We start from the raw sequence: 23879 nt of genomic DNA, 5'->3' as shown, positions 1-23879 counted from the left end.
TCTGAAGATTATTTTCCTCTACAGCCCTGCTGCAGTGCAGTGTTGATCTTCATTGCTGCAATAACACAGCAGGCAGGAGGACTAGAGCCAAAGTCAACTTAGTCCTTTGAAACTGATGTTAAAGAGATCATATGTTTGTTAAGGAATTGTCATGTACCCTCCTGGTTAAATGCATTTGTGATTTTGCAATATGTGGTGTTAAAGCTGAAATAAAATCTATCTCAGTGTTTATTGAAACTGATTTGATCTTCATTGCTGCAATAACACAGCAGGCAGGAGGACTAGAGCCAAAGTCAACTTAGTCCTTTGAAACTGATGTTAAAGAGATCATATGTTTGTTAAGGAATTGTCATGTACCCTCCTGGTTAAATGCATTTGTGATTTTGCAATATGTGGTGTTAAAGCTGAAATAAAATCTATCTCAGTGTTTATTGAAACTGATATGCTCATGTAGCAGCTCTGACTAACCAGCTCATGCATGGGGCATTAGCAAATACAAGCTGTCACTGACATGTGTGTCTCTGTTGACTTTGTTACCTCATAATCCATTTGGAGTGCATTTTCTTGGGATTACCTTTTTATCTGCTGTTCCCGTGGATTTTAATAGCTGACAAATCTCTTCTAAGTTTCTAGGGAAACATTTCTTCCCTCCATTAACTAAACATTAAAAGCTACAGCCAGGAACGGAGGTAGGAGTCACAAAAATTCAATGAGGCATTATCTAACTTCAGATGTTCCAATGCAGAGTAGGAATCTGTGCCCTCTGAGTGATGTCTAAGACTCCCTACACACTTCATGGGAGACTGAATGACTTCAGTATGTGGTTTGAAACATCAACATGTTGATCAGGGAACTTTCTTGGGAAAGTCAACAGCAAAATTCCCTACCCCACACTACTATTGAAGTGCCTCAACATAAGCTGCAGTTGGTTATCCTCACTAGTTTGGATCCAATGGTTAGTATTTACCCTGGTGGAAAGACACCCACAGTAATTTTTTTAAAGAACTCAGTGGTGTTCTCTGTTTTATGACACTGTCTTGGGGATGGTGTTGGTGTTGCTTCCATCCACCTGTTGTGTTCCTAACTTGATCTGTCATTCAGAGTACTTGAATGTGATTCCCACAACAGCCTGAGCAGGCTGAGTCCACACCTGTCTGTTCAAGCAGCTCATTCTCTCACCCCAAAACACGAGACAGAGAAGGACAACCTTCCATTTGAAGAAATCAAGGCTCACTGTGGCAGGACAGAAGTGGAGACTTGGACTTTACAGCCTTGTAGCTTCAATACTGCATGAGGAACAGCTAGTCCAGTGTACTTGTCTCAAAAACTCTTTGCACATTTAATTTACAACAATCTTTAGAGAAACTGCACAATCTTCAAAGAATATACTGGAACTCACTATTTCCCCATGGAAATGAGAGTGCTGTAAGGCAAACATTTATGCTTTCTCCCTCATTTCTTCACTTTGCAATGTCCTAGCTCCAATGGAAAAGCAATGAACACCATGTCCTTACCCAAAATGGGCTGAAGTTGCATCAGGGGAGGGTTAGGCTGGAGATTAGCAACTGGTTCTTCTTTCCCCAGAGGTGTTTGGGCACTGAACAGCTCCCAGGGCAGTGTCACAGCCCCAAGGCTGACAGAGCTCCAGAGGTGTTTGGCCAATGCTCTCAGCACAGGGTGTGACTGTCAGGGATGTCTGTGCAGGGCAGGGGTTGGGCTGGATGATCCTCAGTGGTCCCTTCCAACTCTGATTATTCTGTGATTTTGTGAAAATAACCTATGTCCTGGGAATCCCAAGTCATCCATGAAACTTATTTTTCCTCATCTGGGAATTAGATGCAGATGTCTTACTTCAGGGGAAAAGATTCCACTGATGAAGCTTTTACAAAAATTCTGCTTTTTCTTCCAGCATGTTTGGACTCAAAGAACTTGAAGGTCTTTTCCAAACTAAACAATTCTATGGTTCTATGATCACAAAACTCTTTATGAAGCAGTTCGAGACTAATCACGACCACTTGAACACAGATCAACCCAGCAAAAAAAAAAAAAAATCCTTTATTTAATAAATAACATCTAAAATGCAATTGACAGAATGCAGTGTCACTAGGATATATGAATCAAAACAATACATTTTGCATGTATAATAGAAGAAATGCACTTTTCCATTAAGCATTTAAGTCAGCTCTAATGAAAAGAGCCTATAAAATTACAGAAGCAACACAACAGCCACTAAATATCTTGTTGCCTTTCCAAGTAACTCACATACCCTCAGACTCAAAAACATTTTACACACTTGTTTGTGTGTGTGTGTGTGTCTAAGCACATATATGAGTTGGGTTTCTAGTGTCTAAATATAAGACAATAAGAAAGCAAGAAGTTTATAAGGTGAAAGAGACAGGTTTTTTTGACTGAGGTTTAGTTAAATCTGAATTTAAAAGGATCTCTTCAAGTTTTGTGACATTTGTATCATTGTCTTCTGTCTTCTGAAGACAGACTGAAAACCAGCACAGTGAATTTCCTATATAAAGAAATGTTCTTTATCCAACACAGATGAGAACATGTCCTCAACAGTATTTTCAGTCTGAACTTTTTCCACCTTTCCATTTAAGATGAAGAATGCAAATATACCACTTTAAAATACCTACATGGTGGGAGCTAAGCTAAGTGCTGCAAATTGCTGGACTGATGGAGGAGATTGCTTTGTCTAACAAACTCATTTTGCATTTTTTTGGTTGTATTTTTGTCCAAATGACAGGACATTTGATTGCAAAACATGAGTTGGTTTTTTTTTTGTTTGTTTTACACAGATGATAAAGGCAGAGAAAATGCATGTTGTAATAATAGTTTTTAAAATTCTCCCCAATAGACTTTCACACTTCAGATTTTGCTCTCACACTAATCATTTCACAAGCTGCCAAAGCCAGAAGCAAAAGCTACACTGAAGAGTAGAGATTCCTGCTTTTCACATTAATTTCTAGCCCTAGATCAGCACTGAAGAGTAGAGATTCCTGCTTTTCTGATCACATTAATTTCTAGCCCTAGATCAATCATCTAGCCCTAGATATAGCCCTAGGTCACTCATGTGTCATAAATGGTCAATACTGGAGCTGAATTCAGTGGAACCAGCATTTTATTCCTGATACTGTTTGTTGTGTGAGTTACATTTAGTGAGAATTCAGACAAAATGAGGATGAATCACATTCAAAACCATATGAATTCATCAGATGCTTTCAGAACAAGACAATACATGTGCTACTCATGGTAACAGTTGAATGAGAAATACCAGTCCATTCTCCTGCACTTCCCCAGAACCAGATTGTTACAAAGATTTAACAAAGACAATTAATTGGTAGCAAATAGAAGCTTAAATCTAGCAAAATGACTCAGCTACAGGGAGAAATCCATAACTCCTAGGCAGAAAATGAGATCCAGAGTGGTGGGTTAGGGACCATGACTCCCAGTACAATGCAAGGGAAGAATTAGGCACTTCAGGCCTTGCCTAGAGACAATGAATAGGAAACACAGATGATGAGATGGGTCATAACTTCTCCCTTGAGAATGAGGCACTTCACTTCAGCCCCAAGCAGGTGACTCTGGGCATTCAGACCACAGAATGCTTTCTAACATGACTGTATTCAAATTGGCAAAACTCGTTTCTTTTAGAAGCATATTGGAGGAGAAAGAAAAAACAGTTTCAGCAACAACATTCTGGGCTCAAAGCATTAATCCAGATGGTCATTTTAATTCTGAAAGGAGCTGTAATCCTTATCTCCTCCTACCCCAAAAGTGCTCCAGCATCAACCTACAGGCAGCATATCTATGGTGCCTTACAAATATCTCATCAGGCACTTGGTACCTGGGAACTTAGTGTAGAAAACTATCACATAGGTGCTCTTGATCAGCTCTAAAATGTTTCTGAGCCTTTTTTTCTTTTTTTTCTTTCTGCCAGATGAGCTGAGATCAGAACAGTGGCTTTCAAAGTTTGCCACTGCTGATGCAGCATTTATACCACTGTGGTGTACATCTAAAAATGTAGGAAATGTGCAGCTCAGGACCTACAGTGAATCTATGCAAATGAGAGAGGATACAGCCCTACTTTTTTGTATTTTTTTCCTAGCTTGTGAAAGGTTTAATAGGAGCTAACAAATATAAAAAATATTTTGTATGCTTAACTACAAAATTCCATCATTTATAGCAGTTTTTCTAATATATATTTTATTGTGGCATATGTACAGCAGGCTGGATTTCAAGAATAGCCCTAAAAAGCATAAGCAACAGAGTAGTTCATCTGTGACTTTTATAATGGGCCATAAATGTTTCAGAAGAATGGTCTGGCGAGGGACTTCTTGACTCATATTTTGTTCTGCAGGCTCTGAAAACAAAGAATGTGCATGTATTTAACAATAAACTCTACAGCTTTAGGTTTGAACTTTGGCTTAATTGAAATCAGTGGCAAAATTCCCCTCTTTTTATGATGAATGCTGTGGCATAAAATAATTCCCTTCACTGTTATTAATGTACTGTTCTTTCTTCCATCCTCTGTATTCTTTAAATCTGAGTTTTATTTATATGCTGATATTCCTGTAACTGCAAACCTAAAGAGAAAGCCTCTGTTCCCATATATCCTTGACTTGCCTTTTGCATTTTTCTACATGATTCCTCTTTGATCTACCTCTGAATTTAATAATGGAATTTGACTCAATATCCCTCCCACTATATATAGCTCCTGCTACATCATGTTCTGTTACCTATCATCTGACAGTGCAATTCTTGAAATGTGGCCATTTAATTTGGTCCAAGAAAATGCATCATTTAAGGAAAGGCCATGTTCATTTAACTAAGTGAATGCACATTTCTGTTTTCTTACCAAGCATTGGTGTATGGGCAGTTCCTCACACTGGGGGAGGGAGCAGGAGGGGGGATGGTGGGGATGGTGGGTGCTGTTTACAGAATCCTATCAGCAAGAATGGCATTTGGCAAGAATATTAACTACAATAGCAGCATTCACGGGTTGGTTTCTAAATAGGTTATAATGCTGAATATTCTCATTTCCTTTTTGCATTACCTCTGCCTGCTATGGGGCTGGGAAGGTAGCCTTGCAGAATTTTTGAATTCAGATTTCACCTTCCCCTGCCATGGGACAGGAAATGAAAGCTCCTGAAGCCTGGGATCTCTGCATGAATGGAGGGCATTGTAGATATGCATCATATTTCACTCCTCCCTGCTGACACCCTCAACGTCAGTTCTTTCCATCACTGGGGCATGCTGGACTGCTTTTAAAGACAACCTCAGTGTCCACCTCTTAACTAAGGCAAAACATTTTATTTTCTGCTTTTCCAGTTTTCCAGAACCAGTGATTAAATATCCCTATCAAATTACCTGATCTTTAGGAGAGTCAACAGGACTATTCCTAGGATGAGAGCTATGCAGGAGGAGTAGGCAATAATGTAGACTGTTTCACCTAGAAGTAAAAAAGCAGAAAGCAGACATGAAATATTTCTTTCTTCAGTAATAAGAATTAGATTTGAGATCTGAATTGGAATGTGTACATATATAAGATAAATTAGCTATCAATTTTGACAGGAGTAATTAAAAGGAGGAAAAATTCCTAGATGGCAGGAGTAACTCTTCCTTTGCCAGTGGGTGCAAAGCAATTTTCAGACTTCTTTTTGGTAAACACCAGCTCCAATAGCACTTCATATGTGTAGCACTGCCTTTTACTCTGCTCCAGAGGAACAGCTTTTTACTCTGATCTGTGTTTTGGTGTATTCTCTGCATTGATTTGAAAGTGTTCATTCTATGCTGTGTATCAGAGCAAACCCAGCTCTTACCTACTAGACTTCCTTTTCTTGCACATTACAATAATCACAGTGTGCAGCAGCACTTGATCTAGAATCAAATTAACATCAAATGGGATCTAACACTGTGTTTCTGGGCCCCATGCCCACGGAGTTTCCTCTTTCTCTTAGGCTTCTCACCAAAAAATCACTTAGGTGGCTTAATGTGCTAAAAATTCCAACTGTTGAAAAACTGGGAGCTGTTTCAACTTTTGTTTTCCAAATAAGGAGAAACTGATGTTTCTTAGAGGGGAAGGGAGGGCTGCTTTGTCCCATGGTGGTGGCCTCTAGTCATGAGAAGCTCAGGGACCTTGTCACCTCAGGGCAGGTCTAGAGCAGGGCCACCAGGGCTTCATGCTCTGCCCTTCCTTGGATGGGCTGCAGACCTCAGGAGCACAACAACTGGGGGTGCAGGTACCACTGAAGTGCTGTTTGGAGCTGTCTACCAAGACACATGGACATTCCAACTCATGAGGTTTGGTAGAGGATCACTGTGGGCTGAGCAGCTGGAACAATTAGTGGGATTACACTCTGTTTTAACTCTGTTTATGTATACATAGTGCATATTCATGGGGGAGATTAATGCCAGTTTGTGCTCAGAGGTTTCTTGGCTACCCACAGCTTGTCACAGGCTTTTTTTCCATGTTTATAAACCAGTCAGATTGACAATGTTTCATACCTTACAAATTAAAGTCACTGGAGCTGAACTAATCTGGGTTCTCACAGCAGCTGGTATAATTATAGATAAATCCTGCCAATTACTTGTTTATCTACATACTCAGAATGGCAAAACTCCTCAGTAGGAAATAAATGATAATGCTACAATTTAAGATGAAATGGCTATAATTTAAGATGAAATGAGATTAATTTCAACAGTTTTGGGCCAAATTCAATTTTATTGTATCGCACAAGAACAGGATAAGTGTTCTGTATTTCTAGCTCTCTCTTCTGTAAAAAACTCACACCTTATCTCCAAAGCTCTATGCTGATGAAAGTAAATGTTTATCTTCACACATGAATCATTTTTCAAATTAAAGTGTGGGAAGCAATCTTGTAAATTATGTGGATCTGTAAAATCAAGGAGACAATTTGCATAGGATAAAGTCAAAACCAGGCTGAAAATCCAGAATTTTCAAAAATTCAAAAAAGTCTCATTAACTTTTCTGTGGTTGTGACTCTGCCCATATCACTTCTTGTTAGCAGAGTTGTCCCAGCCCACAGACAACTGGGTTGGCCTGTACCCTCCTGAGGATGGGAGTGAGCCTAAATCCAGTCAAGATTTTTACACAACCCTGGTATCATATTTTTACAGCAAAAGCTGGAATAATATTTGGTCAAATCCCATGGTTATGTATGTGCATATGTTTAGATGTGTTACTTACTATGAACAAATTCTTTTATTTGAGCAAAATTATCCAATGGGATGATTTGCAGTGCCACTGAATAGCATGGAGGAATCTTCCTGGCTTTTTGAAGAGTAAGTGATTTTTTGAATTACAAAATTCAGAAAAAGCTGAAGAAATACTGAGCATGTTCATCTGTAGATGGTCATACATTTGAACTGGTGAAAGAGTTCCTTTAACTTTCAATGACAAACTAACTAAAAGGAGGTAGTGGATTCCCCATCCCTGGAGGTTTTCAGGCTGAGACTGGATGTGGCACTTAGTGCCATGGTCTGGTAACCACAGTAGGGTTGGACTTGATGATCTTGAAAGTCTTTTCCATCCCAACTGATTCTATGTTTCTATGATTCCTCTGAAATTCTGAGGTAGCAACAAGACATCAGCAGATTGTATTTTCTGCTTTTCCAAGCAGAAAATAGCCAAGAAACAATCTTCAAACATCTTCACACAGAGAAAAGACCATATTTGACAACTTAACTGTTTTGCCTTTGCACCCTGAGATTCTTCTTGGGATTTGATTTCATTAAAGATGAATATTTTGTGAAGATGATAACTCCCTTTGCAGCCTGAGCAATGTACATTTACTAGAGTATGAATCTAGGATACTGTGTTTGATTTTTGGCAGTTGGATTTATGAAGCAATTAGCAATATGTCTTTTATCAATGAGATTCTTCTCCTTGCCCTGGCTTCCTATGAGACTTCTATGGTTTAGAGTGTCCCCATCTAGTGTACATGAGAGCTCCACTAGAAGGAATATTTTATGGTACAGTTTAGGCTGGTCAGCATTCTGTTTATTTTTCTAAGGCCATCCAAATTTCTGTTAAGACTTCAAGGAAATGTTTTTGGAAGGCATTCAGACTTCAACAGGAACAGAATTAACTGGGTGCAGGCTGCTTTTTGTGAATATTTATCTGAATCTCTGAGGGAAATGTTTAATACACTTTACTCACTGAAAGGGTTTGCAGCTCAAACGAGTCACAGGGCTGAAATTCCTCACATTTTGGCATTTTCTCACTTAGACCAGGATTTCTTGCATTATGACTTGCATTACTTAACCACTGGAGTCTCATTCCAGCTAGAGATTCAGGCTCCCTCTGTACTTGGCAGAGAGAAGTTAATACTTCCAGCAAATGTACTCTGAAAAGATTGGATTGATCTTCCTTTGAGAATCTCTGACTTTCTTCTCTAGCTGCACTGAGCATTTGGATGACAGGCATGATTATTAAGTATTTTTAATGCCAGGACTACAGCCAAATGCTTAATTATTCACACACAGGTATCAGGAATCCTATTCCCTTAACCCTATATATATACACATATTTATTTATTTATTTATTTATTTATTTCCCAGGTTGCTCACTTCAGCAATAGCTGAAGGATGAAGAGGATAGAATTCCCTTCATTTTGCATTGCATGCAGACACTGAATTATTTTTCCCTGTTAGAAGTGCTCTGTGCAAACAGTTCTGGGAACTAATTTGTAGTAATATCTGCAGTATTGTAATCTGCCCTACACAAGGTAGAACAGGTCATTCTCATTTGAGTTGTTATTTGTGCATTAAGCTCTTTAGTGTTCCCACTGTGTAATTGGCTCCCTCAAAAGGAAATATAAAAGTAATATTATTTCAAGTGTGAGAAAATTTGTATATTGATTCATTATCCTTTAACAGTAGGTCACTTAATTGCTTACTGTAAATGCATGGAAATAAAAGCACATGCAGCTCTTCAGCCCATGGGACCTCAGAGCAACTTGGAGACCTCAGAGCAACTTTTCAATATCTGAAGGGGCTACAAGGAGCTGGAGAGGGACTCTGTGTTAGGAGCTGCAGTGATGGGACAAGGGGTAATGGGTTCAGACTGAAGGAGAGGAAGTTTAGGTTAGACATTAGAAAAAGATTTTTTTGCTCTAAGGGTGGTGAGACCCTGTCCCAGGGTGCCCAGGGAGGCTGTGGCTGCCCCAACCCTGGTAGTGTTCACAGCCAGGTTGGATGAGCCTTGAGCAACCTGCTCTGGTGGGAGGTGTCCCTGCCCAGGGCAGGGCTTGGGGCTGGATGATCTGTAAGGTCCATTCCAACCCTTAAATTCTATGATATGATCCATAATTGTGTGCCCTTCTGTTGCATGAGGAGGCAAATACTAAGTCAGTGTAACACAAACTCCTGCTCAGACCACTTCCTATGGCTTCCTAACTCTGTTGTTGTAACTACTACATCAAGCCAAGAAAGACAGAAGTTGGTGTGAATCAAAGCTAACAGTTTGTATTACACATTATGACTACTACTCTTTAATGACTGTACAGAGTCTGGCCCTGGCAGGCTTAACAACTTAATTTTCCCCAATTTTAATATAGTGATTGTGAGCCATCTATTTCAAAGCCACTTATCAGAGAAATTGGTTCAGTCTCATTAACTTTGTTTTGTGGTTATATAAGCTAAGCCAAACAGGTAGGGAGATATCTAGATTGAATAGGGGAGCAACAGGTTGAGCTCAGTTGCCTGAACTCACCCAAGGGACCCAATCTTTAGTCTGTGCTATCATACCTGAGGGATATTTCAAGAGCCCATCCATGGAAATCATGGGGTGACTTGCCCAAACTCACCATTAATTGCAGAAGAATGGAACTGTGCCCCTGACAGCCTTTCCCCTGGCATTTCTGCATTTACCCAGTGTAAATCTTTCTCCTGAATAGAAATTTGACCTGGAATATTGGAAAGAAAATATCCATTCAAAATATTACTTTAAAGTAATAATTTATGTGAATATTGCTGTTTGATGTATTGATGACAGTCATAGAATTTATCAAGGGAGCTAGTTAAAATAATATTTAATGATACTTGATGAGCAAATGAATGAGTGAGCAACAGTTCCCAACTCAGTTAAACCTCCTCTGTGGTTTTTCTTATGGGGGACAAACACATTTTTAAAATATTGCCTACCTTGAAGCAGCCTAAAATCCCTTTTCACATAAACTAATTTAGACATAGGTTCACTGAAAGTATTGGGTCCACCCAACCCATATAGAAGGGATGTGAAATAGTAGTTTGAGATAATTTCCAAAAAGCAGAGCTTATTCTCCAAAGGAGCTGCTAGACTCCAATCAATATTTTTTCACAAGTCCTGTGCTCTTAGTGGGCATAATTTCATGAATATCTGTGAAAATATATATGTTCTGTTGAAATGAAAAGTGTTTACCTAAGAAGAATAGTTAACAGAGCAGGAGGCTAAGCTGTATAAGACTATGTATGGTCACTCACATGAACTACAAACTGAGAAATTTTCATTCCTATAGGAAGGAAAGCAATATAAGAAAGGCTCATGTTTGCAGTCTGGAATGTTGTCCAAATAACAATGGTCTAAACCTACCTGCAATTTTTTTTTTCTCTGAGATCCAAAAGTAAAACCCAGAGTTAACTTAACATTTTTGCTTTCTGTCACTGATATTTTTTTCTTATTCCTGTTGTGACAGTGATGCTACATTGGCACTGAGCCACACTGTGCTTCTGTCTCATAGAGCAACCAGTTACTCACAGTTCTTGCCTTTAACTGAGTATCCAGCAAACTCTAATCCTGTAAGCACAGCCTGAGAGCAAATAATTATAGCAAAGGCAGTGCCATGCAAGAGGAGGAAGATGAGATGGTGTAAACATCACTTGTGGGTCAGTTCACAGAGCTAGTAGTCACCTCATGTCTCTGAACTTCTGTGCAGATAATGACATTAAAACTGTGCCTGACAATCAAACCCATAATCATCAGTCGAGTTGCATTACAACTAGACATCTAGAAAAAAACAAAAAGAGGATTCACAATACCCTGGAATTGTTCTGTAGAGTAGGTACTGATTCTTTACTCCACCAAAGGCCCTGGATCCTCCAACTGGTTTTAACGACCAAGAAATCATTGCACCACATGAGCACAGAAGCTTCTGTTCTTCAAACCCAATTAGGGAAGTTTCCATCACAAAAAACCCAACCCAAACCATTTTATCCTGAGACTGCTTCAGGGAATGGCATAAGCCCATGAGCAATAATTTGATTATTCTGACATGAGGATCATCTTTTTGCTTTGTAAGTAAAGAATAACTAACACAATGATGTGTTCACTCATTTGGACCATTAAATGAAACTGGAAAGCAAACAAATAAATAACATTCATCAGCAAAATCACCGCCAGTAGTCTCAAATCTAAGCATGTTATGTCATCATAAACAGATTTTTTTTGCATTTTCTCAGTTTGAATTTCAGCAAGAACCTTATAGTCAGCAAAAAGAAGTAGCTGATTTAGCACATGAAAGGTGTTACTGGTTCTGAGAAAGGACATACACTGCATCTGAGTTAAGCTCAGTGTTTTTAATGAAGGCCAAATCCTAAAGCCTCCATTCCTATTTAAAGTCCTATTTAAATCCCTGTTTCTGTGGAATGAAGTCTGTTGATAAATATGCATAAAATATACTAATATTTAGACTCCAAGAAGAAAAGAAAGATAAACAAGATAACACCTCACATTATTTGTAAAACCAGTGTACCAAAGTACAACACTAAGCCAATGACAGGAAGGCTTTGGACTTTTCTAATCTGCATAATAATATAAATGCCAGATAATAAACTTTTATTGTTATTCCAGAAAAGTCATGTCATGACTGTGCTGGTTTGGACTGGAGTAGAATTAACTTTCTTCCTAGTGGCTAGTGTAGGGCTGTGTTTAGGATTTGTGCTGAGCACAGGGTTGATAATGCAGAGATGTGTTTGTTGTGGCTGAGCAGAGCTGACCCAGAGCCAAGGCCTTTGCTGCTTCCCACACTGCCACATGGCAAGGGAGTTGGGGCTGCATGGGAGGTTGGGAGGAGACACAGCTGGGACAGGTGACCCAACCTGACCCAAGGGATATTCCACACCATAGCACATCATGCTCAGGGTGTGCAGTGGGAGGAAGGAGGAGGAAGGGGAGGATGTTTGGAGTGATGGTGTTTGTCTCCCCAAGGAACCATCACAGGTGATGGTCCCTGCTCTCCTGGAGGTGCTGAACACCTCCTGCCCGTGGGGAGCAGGGAATGAATTCCTTGTTTTGCTTTGCTTGTGTGTGCAGCTTTTGCTTTCCCTAGTAAACTGTTTTTACCTCAATCCAGGAGTTTTCTAGCATTTACCCTTTGGATTCTCTCACATCCCACTAGCAGGGGAGAGATCAAGGGGCTGTGTGGGGCTTGGTGGGTTAAACAACGACTGTGAGACATGTAGTAAATTTCATTGGTCTACCACTAATATAAATTTTTCCCCGAACCAGAGGAAAAAAACTGCATGTGCAATTGGTACTTTGATTTGGATTGAAATAAACCCACAGATACAAACCTTGCTGAAATCAGTGGTAGGAAAGATATAGCAAAGATTTGGTGCCAGTCAGCATCTTAATACTCTTTACAGCTAATTATTCTGTAGAGTTGTATGTGCTACTCACGCAAGTCACTGAAGCAGGATTTGCTGTGGAGCATGTGATGGAAGAGCTTGCACAAGGATTGCTCTGCATGAGGCAGATTCTGGCAGGTGCACTCCATGTGCAGCATCGTGCCCCAGTTGCTGACATAGGCTGCTTTGCAATCAGCGTTTGCAGAACAGGGAATGTCATCCTTGATTAAGGTTTCAAGACAAGCTTCGTCATCATAGCATTTTTTTGTCACATGTCTCCAACACTTTGAGTGAAAAGTTGTGTATTTTTTCCTGGTGGAAAAAAAAAAAAAAGGGAGTATACAATGGCAGCTAAAAAACTGATTTCACAAAAAGACACGAAAGAAAGTGTATCCCTCAGGTATCACTTAAGCCTTAAAAATCCCAATATTCATTAGCCTAAGTAGCAGCCTGATAGCTGGCCTAAATCCTGCTCTGATTTTGAGAAACAGCAATTGCACTCCTTATCATTGCCTGTGCAGATTTTCCCAGGATCCAGCAAAACCCAGTGTGAATTGCAGTAGTCTCAGATACTCAGACAAGAAATGCATAGAGAGGAATTAGATCAGTCACCACAATGAAGCCACAGCAGGTTCTGTTCTAGTGGATCAGTTTGTTGGGCAGTGTGAAGGAAGAAAGAATATTTTACATTAAATAATCTACATCCAATGTCAACCCCTCATCCCCCTGGACAGCAACAAAACACAAAATGTCCAGAGCTCAGGAAAAATTAGTAGTAATTCAGTAGAATTTAAAGATTAACCAAAAGCAGAAATCAATTTCAAGAATTCACTTGTTTCCCAGCTCAGTAATCTCAAATGATTTCCAGTTTATTTGCTCTTAGGATGGAATAAAATTGCCTTTTAATGCACTATGTATGAAAATAGAAAATATCAATTATTAATTAAGAAATCTATAGATATTAATTAGAAACAAATTCATTGCTTACATTAAAAGGGGATGATGAAGGTAAAGATTTGTATATTGAACATTAAGATATTAGGCCATTTTTCCTTAATCATAAATTAGGCCGTTAATTTGCTGTTGATATTGAGCAGTGGCTACAGGCAAATCACATGGCAAAACGTGGACTTCTAAAACACTGGTTATGGAATGTTTGTGAATATTTTTATTGCAAAAGTTTCAAACCAGATGCCACCTCTGTTCCAATGGAATTATATCTATTGACTTCCTGATTTATAGATGGGGCTAGCCAGACTTCACAGACTTACTTTGCTAATTATAGCCAATTGTTGTCAGTGTCAGGAAAAACTAATGTTCCCAAAATAATGGGGGACACAGCAATTCATAGAATCATAAAATTTAGGAGTTGGAATGGACGTTACAGACCATCCAGTCCCAACCCCTGCCCTGGGCAGGGACACCTCCCACCAGAGCAGGTTGCTCAAGGCTCATCCAACCTGGCTGTGAACACTGCCAGGGTTGGGGCAGCCACAGCCTCCCTGGGCAACCTGGGACAGGGTCTCACCATCCTTAGAGTGAAGACCAAAGTGGCCAACTGACCATCGACAAATGGTGGCAATGAAGCAAAGCTATAAATATGTGCTAATCCTGTTGCTTGTCTCTAAATACAAAATCTTGACATGGCATCATTCTTCATGAGTTGGATGGTTAGCCTTTTGCAAGTACCACTGTGCTTGAGATGAAGAGAATAAGAGGAAAGTTTTCTGAACAGACCAAGTTGGTTTTATGCCTGTTGGGTCCAAAGGGTCAGAGTCTGCCCTCAAAAAGGCAATTACTTTAACCAAACAAACTTCATCCAATCTGTTGCATTATTTGTGCAAACTGCTAGAGGGCAAAGCTGCAGACAGGAAGGTGTTACCTGTGGAAAGGGGTAATGAAACTCTGCAACAGCATAGGTTATCCAGCAGAAATGGTGTTAAGTGTCATGAAACAGCAGAAGAAAAGTCCACACTAGAGTCCAGACCTTTCTGAAAATTAATCTTTTCAGTTTACTTGTGGAATTACTTCTGGAATTACTTCTGGAATTACCAGTTGCTGCAAACATGTGCAAAGATGTCAAACACAGCTGATAGAGTGCAGAAAACAACTTTGTTATAGGTGAGATATATGGCATATATATATATAAATGGTTTGATCAAATGATTAATCAAAAACATCTTACTGTGAGAAGCATTTCTTCTACTCACCTGCACAATTTATTCTCTTCACACATGTGGATCACATCCAGACATGACAGGGGTGGAACTGCAGTAGCTGCACAGGGTTTGCCATGGAGAAGTTCTTTGGCTCTGTGGCAGGATTCATCATGCTGGATACAGTCACAAAATATCATCCTTTGGGCAACTTCAAAAGGCATATTACGATAGAAGAACCTGATGGCTGCTTGACATTCTTCCACATTGCACTTATTTACTGAGCAAACTCTAAGGTACAGGGACAACTGTTTGTTACATATTTGATCTTCAATGCACTCCTTGTTCACATCCAAGCAGGTTCTGTTTGTGGTGTATGCTAAAAAGAGTGACAGTTTGAAAAATGAAATCACGAGAAAACCTTTCTCAAGTGATGATGGGTGATCATCCTGTCTGCAACATTCCCAGTGAAAACAAGCTTGACTCCCAAAATCTCTGATCCAGCTCTTCCAGCCTTGCCTCTTTTAAGCCTATTGTGTGATTTGCATGTCTCCCACTGCTTCATAAGCAACCCACCTGAAGCTGCTGAAATCTCCAGTGTACAGTCTTATTCTAGGCTATGCAATAAGTTACAAAGAAGAGAATATAAATGGAAGATTTTGCTATTAAAGATAGTTTATGCATTTCTAGACTATGCTATAAACCTGCCAAAAATATCTAGAAAATTCTGACACTAAAATGCTTATGGGACAAGATTTGCCTCTGTAAATTTAACAGTATCAGGAGTATTACCTGAACATTTCTGGATTCTTATCTACCCAGTAGCTTAACTAAAAACATGTTGGATCTATTGAATCCCTGCTCTTCAGTAATTTGAATCAGAAGTATTTTTTAATCTATACCATTTGAAAACAGAGCTAAAATGCTTTATTAGGATTCATATGTAAATCCAGACTTACATTGTTTGGGGAGAGCAGATAAATTCCATTGTAATTTTGTTTCTGTACTAATATTGTCTAGAAGAAAAAGATACAGATACATAAGTGAGACATCATGTCTTAGCTTCAGTTTTGACTTTCAAGTATTGGCTCTCTTGCTGGCATAGTGCAAACAGTAAAAATAAGCAAAGATCAAACAAATTAGCTTGACCTAATAGAACTTGTGAGCTTGTTAACAAATTCTAAACCCACTATTACATATATTCATAAGTTTGGGGGTCAAAGTAGTTTATCAATGGTTGCTGGTAAAGTTATTTACATAATTATAGACCCTATGAACTCATGAGTTTTTAGAGCTTCTCTGTGCATTATAAGGTCAGATTCTTCTGAATAAATAAAGGCCAGAGGTCTTAATGTGTTCATCAGTGGACCAATTTTCATGTTTAACTGCTTGTCATGACTAAAGTCAAGGCAGGCAGACAATTCTTCCTATGAGAAAATCATTGTTATTGGTCATAGATTGTTTCTAGTTACAGTTAAATACTAAAAGGGACAGATTTGAATCAGGTTATATCAAATTAACACATTGAAGGACAATAATACTTGCATTCAGACTATCATACTTCTATAAGATTATTAATTCATGCATAAATAAATCTCTTAAAACTCTTCTGTTTCCAATGCCAAACAGAAAATTATTAAGCAAACCTTTTTCACAGCATGTGGACACTACTGTTACATATGAAAGCATTCAGACTGCTGAAATACCACTAACCTTTGTCAATATCCTGATTTTTCTCATCATCATCCACATCAGCATTATAGTCATCATCATCATCATCATCACCACCACTTTCACTAGCTGCTAAAGCTTGGCTCTCTTGAGAGTATTGTAAACATGGGTTGTTAAATATTCTCTTCCATATCTTAATGCATCTCATCTGAAGTGGCTCTGAGCACTTGCACTCTCCCAGCACAGTTTTCCTCAGTTCTTTCCATGCTGACAAACACTCCTGGTTGACTATTGGCAACCTGCATTTTGCAGCATCTGCTTGGCAAGCTCGTTGGAAGCTCTTATACACCTCAAAGCAGTAAGGGTCCTCTCGACAGTGTTGTCTTGCAGTAATGCAGTCATTCTCTAGGTCTTCTGAGTGCCTTTGGGCTTTGGAGCTTCTGTGTTGCCTAGAACTCACCTCAGTGTCTGATCCCGAGAAAGATTCCAAATATTCTGCACAAATAGGTACAAGCAGAGATATAAATCAAATGGGAAATGGAGTAGCATCACTGGTCAGCACAAAATGAACTCAGAAAAAGGAAAATTGTCTTAATGCAATAGAGTGAATGGAACAGTCCTCATTTCATTCTGAGCTGTATGGAAATACATCATACATTCTGAGTCTTGCAGATTAATGAACCTTCCTCTTGCTTACTGTGTGTTGTTAGCTGTATAATACAGTCCACTTTGATAATTCAGCTGCAAACAGTAGTAAGGGAAATCCTCACTACAAGTGCTGCATAAAGGGATTAATCTCATATATTTTTAACCACCTACAGATTGGATATAGTAAGGATTAATCCAATGCAAAGAGAGAATGGCAATTACAGAAGGTGGTTCATTCATTACCTAAAATAGTAATTTAAGTTAGACAGAATCACTCCTGAAAATACCTACCAACACCTTATACTACAATCTGTAGGTAAAACCAATACAGGTTTAGATCCATTCAAACTTTTATTCCCTACTGGTGAGAAATGTAATCTCAGTTGGCAAAAAAATATAAAATTACTTAATTTTGCTAGAAGCAAGGGCAACAGCTCCAATGACATCAATATCAGGTTTTAGATATCCATTCTTCTTGCTTGGGCAAGGAGTAACAGATCTGGATGTTATTATTTCCACTGCTGTGCATTCTACTACTGGATGCCAGCAGGGAGTTGTGCATCAGTGCCAGGAATCAACTTTGGAGCTCACTTTCCAGGTTCTCATTCACTGGCTGATTTTCTCACTCTGATGTCAGGTTTGCTAATCATTATGCCAAGGGACATTGGATCAAAATCTGCAAGTTCTTCATGCACTAAGTAATTACCAATTACAGAGATAGGCTTTTAAAGGGCAAAGTGTTCTCAGAACAATAAAAACTAAATTGAAAGGAGCTGAGCCCATTGATTACAGTAGTAGAATTTTAAAAAGATGTATTTTATTTATTATGTACAGCTTTAGGAAGGTAGTGACAGTGTTTCCCACATCCAGTAACTTCTCCTAGATGTAGTGAAGGTACTTCTGAAACACAATGTGGCAGAACTGCACCACTGTGGATCTCCCTTCGCTCACACTCACATTCACAAGGTGGATAGATGTGTCTCTCTATTCATAACCTAGTTCCAGTGACACTTAAAACACCTTGGGCAACAAGTAGCCCTCAATACAAGTGGTGTTTTTGCTCTTGCTTTTCAGTGGATTGAACAAGAGCTTTCTAAACCATTTGAATTTCTCACATGCATTTTATTGGTTTTGTTTATTTTAAAGCAGATATAGCATTTCTTTCATATGCATAGAATCATAGAATAATAGAATTTTAGGGGTTGGAATGGACCTAACAGATTATCTAGTCTCAACCCCCTGCCCTGGGCAGGGACACCTCCTCACTAGATCACATTTTCAAGGCATTATTCAACCTGGCTTTGAACATTGCCAGGGTTGGGGCAGCCACAACCTCTCTGGGCAACCTGCCTTACCATCCTCACTGCAAAAAATTTCTTTCTAATATTCAATCTAAATTTTCCCTCTTTCAATTTATACCCATTACTCCTTGTCCTGTCACTGCAGCTCCTAACCAAGAGTCCCTCTCCACCTCCTTGTAGCCCCTTCAGATATGGAAAAGTTGCTCCGAGGTCTCCACACAACCTTCTCTTCTCCAGGCTGAACAGCCCCAACTCCCTCAGCCTGTCTTTGTAGGGCAGGTGTTCCAGTCCTCTTATCAACTTCATGACCTCCTCTGGACTTGCTCCAACAAGTCCATGTCCTTCTTGTGATGGGAACACCAGAACTGTGTGCAGTATTCCAGGTGGGTCTCACAAAAGCAGAACAGAAGAGGACAGTCACCTCCTATGACCTGCTGCCCACACTCCTTTGGATGCAGCCCATGGGAGCATGTTGGAATGTGAATATCATAGAAAAGACAAAATATTTAGGGGGAGTTATCAGATTCGAGAAATAGGCAAAGAAACGTGAATCCAGTTAAAATGGGGATTACAAATTTACTGGGTTTGGTCTTCATAATTAACACTTTATGTTTCATTACCTCTATTAATGCTGCACTGTTTCCCAAGCAAAGTTGTGATGCTACAGAAATCATCTGTAGTGCAGACACAGTTTCTAAATTCTGGGTATTCGTCAGCCAGGAACTGGATGATTCTATTACATCCAACAGTGTCTTCTGCCTTGCATCTATTACCTAGAACTCACCATTAAAATGATAATGTTGTTAATGTTTATGAGTGCTTAAGGGCTATGGTTCCATAAAACATTTCAATTGAAGCACAAAATTAATATGCTTTGCCAAGAGAAGGTGGTTTGCACTTAGTTTCGGTTGAAAACCTGTCATAATGTACAAATTTTAAATACTTTTCAGAGTAATATAATAAAGTTGTGGGTACAATATTGCCTTCTTTTATTTGATCTAAGCCACTGCCAGAATATCTGTTCTCATTTACAAGGTACATAAAAGCTTAAGCTCCTGTCATTTCTTCTAGACCAAAATGGTGCACAGGAGTGGAGGGACACAACCTGAACTGGAGCCCTGAGAGACTCATCTTAGTCCTACATAGAAATGTGGGGCCTGGAACAGGGACAGGAATTCACAGTGCAGACTAAGGCACTGCCACGTAACAGAGTGAGAGAGAGGACAGAGAGAGCAGACCCAGTCCTGTGATAATGGTGATGCTAACCCTGTGCTGAGGAGATGTCATCACTGGGCCAGATTCTCTCACATGAGGATGGTGCAAACCTATGAACACCATTGGGATATACCCTTGAACTACTGTCCTAGAGAATGACTTCTCTGCTTAAGTTTCAGAAAGGCAACAAGTTTAAAGTAGTCCAAAAGTATTCTGACTTTTAGGATTTTTAATATTAAAAATAAGAGAGAGGTCAAAAAAAAAAAAAGCAGAAGCCTTAGTTGGCCAGTCCAGTTTCAAGCCTATTGCTTGTGTATGCACTTGGACTTCATGACAAAGACACTCACACAGGTTGTTAGGTCATATTTTTCTTGTATGTGTAGTCAATATGCAGCATGTATCAGTTTGTCTTGCAAAGGTAAATCAACCAACCCTCTACTTCCTGAAGCTTAAAGCTTTTCAAAGCATTTTATGACTTGTTATTGCTTAACAAATTTAATCTTTACCTAAGAAAGTTACATACGAAGCAGTTTAATACCATTTATGCTTTATTTTGTGAAAGCTATGATCTACCTTGTCAAAACAGGAATGCAGGTCTCCAAATCATCTTGAAAACTGCCAGGGATGGTAAATCCACCATCTCCCTGGGCAGCACATCCCAATGCCTGAGCACTCTCTCTGGAAAAAATCTCCTCCTAAGATCCAACCTAACCCTCCCCTGGCAGAGCTTGAGTCTGTGCCCTCTTGTCCTGCTGCTGGTTGCCTGGGAGAAGAGACCAACCCCCACCTGACTCCAACCTCCTGTCAGGGAGTTGCAGAGGGTGAGAAGGTCTCCCCTGAGCCTCCTCTTCTCCAGGCTGAACACCCCCAGCTCCCCAGTAACCAAGGAGCTCAGGAGATCTCCTGAAAGTCACAGACATAAGATACTCCCTGACCATAAAAATTAGGATGGAAAGAATGTGGTGATATGGAAACTATGGGGTGTGTGGGTATTCTAATTTATATTTTATCAAGTGAAGAAGGGATAATAAAAGAATTTCAGGTGAACAAATTCCACGGGTAAAGAAAGTACAAAAAAAGATCAAGAGGTGTGTGCAAAAATTAGCTTGTTCACAATGTTTATTTCTGCCTTCTTCAGGACACTTCGAGGATGGAGGTGAGTGGAGGCAGAAGAACGAGAAGCACAGATCCCAGTATGTGTAGTGCAGCACTCCAGCCTCACTTAGCTCACCTGTCTTCAAGCCACTCATGGTCAGGAGGGGCAGGTTGTGGGGCTATGAACATACAAAGGGCACAGACAGAATCAGGAAGCACATGAGAATTATGGGGTTCCCTTGCCTAACTTCTTGAAATAACCTATTATCAGTATTGGTCTGTTTGTACACTGTATTTATTCAGCTGTGATGAACAGCAGAAAATATTTTATTGTTGGTTTTCAATTATTGTTGTTTGACCATGGATTAGCTCTAGGTAATATATTTTATCTTCTACATATACTTCAAGGCATTTGCAAAAAAAAATAATTCTCTCTTGACCTAATGTTTGACAGTCATTATCCATAATTCAATTTTTTTATAGATATATCATTCATGTACACGAGGCCACAGATAGGAACATGACAGGGGAGAAGATGACACTTCCAGGGTGATAATCTCTTCTTGCACAGTCAGCTCTTCAGTTGTCTCAGTGGGAATTGCATTTGAAGACTGCAGAGGAAAGCCCTGGGTTTTCCCCTCTAGCACTGGTGAGACCACAGTGTAAACTTCCAGAGGTCCCTTCCAGCCTCACTGACTCTGTTATTCAAACCTAAGACAAAATGGGATTCCTTAATATTTAATTGAGGGTTATTTCTTTTGAACTCAGATGTTTCCAGTTCAGAACAGTTAAGAAAATTTATAATCATGGTTAAGTCAGAGCTTAGAAATGTCTGTTTTGTTTCAGAGAAAGAACAGAAGGGGAAACAAACAAACCAGAAAACCCCAAGCCTTAAAATCTTCATTCTGCAGTGCAGAAACACTTTTGCCATTTTCCAAGTGAAAAATTTGATTCCCTTAAAATTAAATATTTCTATGTTTTCTATCCTGACCTAGAAGTTGATTTATAGACATTTTGGCACCTTTTTTTTTTCCCCCATATCTTAGCCACAGAGTTGGAAGAAGGATAGGACTCAAAGGACTGTGAACTGACTGGAAATGCTGCTGTAGTAGTAGGAAAGCAGTGATGGCAAGTTTGACAGAGAAAGGAGTGACTTATGCAGTCATCTAGTTCCTAGACCTGCTCTGAAGAGCAAAAGAAGGAGGCAATTATCATTTGTAACTAGGTTTTGCATAAAGAAACTAACAAAGCAAGTATTTGTCTCATTGCCTATTGCCTTCAACTAACATCTTTGTGCTCAGATCTGAAGGGCCTTTTCCATTCCTACAGCTCATCCATGAAGTTTTCAGACCAGCACATGACAGACAGAATAATGTCAGTCTTACGACAATGATGTTGGCAGATTTTTTTGCCACTGCTTCTGTGAACTCTCTGGGAGGTATCATCAGTTCTCTGACTGGATTTACGTGCTCTGGGATCATGGTACCTAGTAAGCACATTTAGTGTAATTTGTCCTGGACTCAAAACAATATCTGAGTGCTCTGCAATGCTGAAGAGTCCTTGCAAAAAGCTATTATCCTAAGGAAAGATACTGATGTGAAACCAAAGAAGTAATCACAAGAAGAATTTATACGTAGAAGGTTTCTCTGGCCCAGTTACAAATACCATTAATATCAGTGAATAAGTATATAAGACAATAAGTGAGAGAAATGGCATATGATGGGACAGTGCAATAAATCCAAAGAGGAGAGCACAGAATTAGTCATTCTGACCTACTTCTTCTGGTTGCAGAGCATCATGATTAGTAGGCTACAGCACAAATCCTGACCTTTATGTCAAGTAGACTTGGTGCTAATGTCTTTGTGAGTGATGTGAGAGAAGAAAATTCAACTTGTTGATTTGGGGAAGAGGTTTGATTCTAGAGAGCTCATCTTTTGAGCCTGAATGTACCGCATATTCCAATATTATTTTTTTCTCCAAGCAGTAGCCAGATCTTTTGAAACTTTCAGTTCACATAAAATATTTAAAATCTCAATAGAACGTGAGCTGAAACCAAGCTCCTTTGGGGTGGGTGTTTGTATCTGTTATGTTATCATGCATTTTTCATTTACCCTGTCTGTTCTTAAAAGTATTACACCATCCTGTGCAAAGCAGGTAAGTATCTGAAACAGGACACACTAAGAAGGACCCCTCAGAGAATTTTCTGCTCTAGTTATTTTAAATATTGCCTCATGACTTTGGAGATCTGGGACAACAAGTGTATGCAACAAATCAGACAGAGGCATTCATTCAGTAGCTCACACTGCACGGGAATATTTTATCAATGGCTTATAGACCATGAGGTCAATCTGCATCTTCTATTGCCTAACTTCCCTCACAGGCTAAATGTGAGACTGGGTCCTGACATCGTGAGACAGAGGATCATTCACTTTGCCAACTCTGCTGCAGCTGAGGCTCAGAACAGATTATGGCATCAGGACATGGCTGGTTCTGTTCAAACAATGTCATTAGAAGAAGAAGGGAGGTTTCCATGGAGGCAGATCCCTCTGATTCCCTACGTACTGCCCCATGACAGGTGAACTCAGTCAAAAAATACTCCCTGGCCCATATCATTTGTTGGAGCTGGTGCAGTGACTGTTCAAAGCCCTTGACATTTATCAGTCAACAAAGGTGTCATTACTAGCTAGGTCTAATGACACTACCAGACTATAGTGCCACTCTACTCCCTTCTCTCTTCACAGCACCTGGAAAGGGAATACTCAACATTTAACAGCAAGTTAAATGGTCTTACAGGGATTTAAAGAAAGAAAGAGGTGAAGAATGACATCCAAGGTTAGTTCAAGAAGATAACAAGCCTTCAGAGAAAGGAACATTTTCCCCTGAACAGCTCCAGAGTTTAGGATGAGTTTCAGGTCAAACTTATACTACTTGGTCTTCTCCCACTTAAAACACAACTTATTTGGAAATGAAGCCTCAAGTATTGGAAGTGCAATAAACAGAGACAGAGACTGATTTTCTGCCTTCATTTATGTGAGAATCTGCTTAACAATTCAAGTAGACCTAGTCATGTCATAACCTGCTCTTTATCATATTGTCAGTCCCTGCAAGTGAATCCCTGAGATGTGTAGCTACTGTTCAATAATAAATGTGTTTCCCT

At 39.5% G+C, this 23879-nt stretch overlaps 1 protein-coding gene across 1 annotated transcript in view; it reads right to left on the bottom strand.

The window, feature by feature from the left end:
* Positions 1-12680: 12680 nt before the first annotated feature.
* Positions 12681-23879, bottom strand: part of GFRAL (GDNF family receptor alpha like) — a 15072-nt gene continuing 3873 nt past the window's right edge. Inside the window, exons 3-7 of the mRNA XM_009069886.1 lie at positions 19033-19185; positions 16506-16958; positions 15752-15808; positions 14847-15171; positions 12681-12948 (exon numbers count right to left, since the gene is read on the bottom strand). Of these exons, the coding sequence (XP_009068134.1) occupies positions 12681-12948; positions 14847-15171; positions 15752-15808; positions 16506-16958; positions 19033-19185 (1256 nt within the window). The remainder of the gene's footprint in view (positions 12949-14846; positions 15172-15751; positions 15809-16505; positions 16959-19032; positions 19186-23879) is intronic.

The sequence above is a fragment of the Acanthisitta chloris genome, unplaced genomic scaffold (genome assembly GCF_000695815.1).
Source record: "Acanthisitta chloris isolate BGI_N310 unplaced genomic scaffold, ASM69581v1 scaffold32182, whole genome shotgun sequence".
Classification (NCBI taxonomy): Eukaryota; Metazoa; Chordata; class Aves; order Passeriformes; family Acanthisittidae; genus Acanthisitta; species Acanthisitta chloris.
This window is presented reverse-complemented; position numbering and strand designations above follow the sequence as displayed.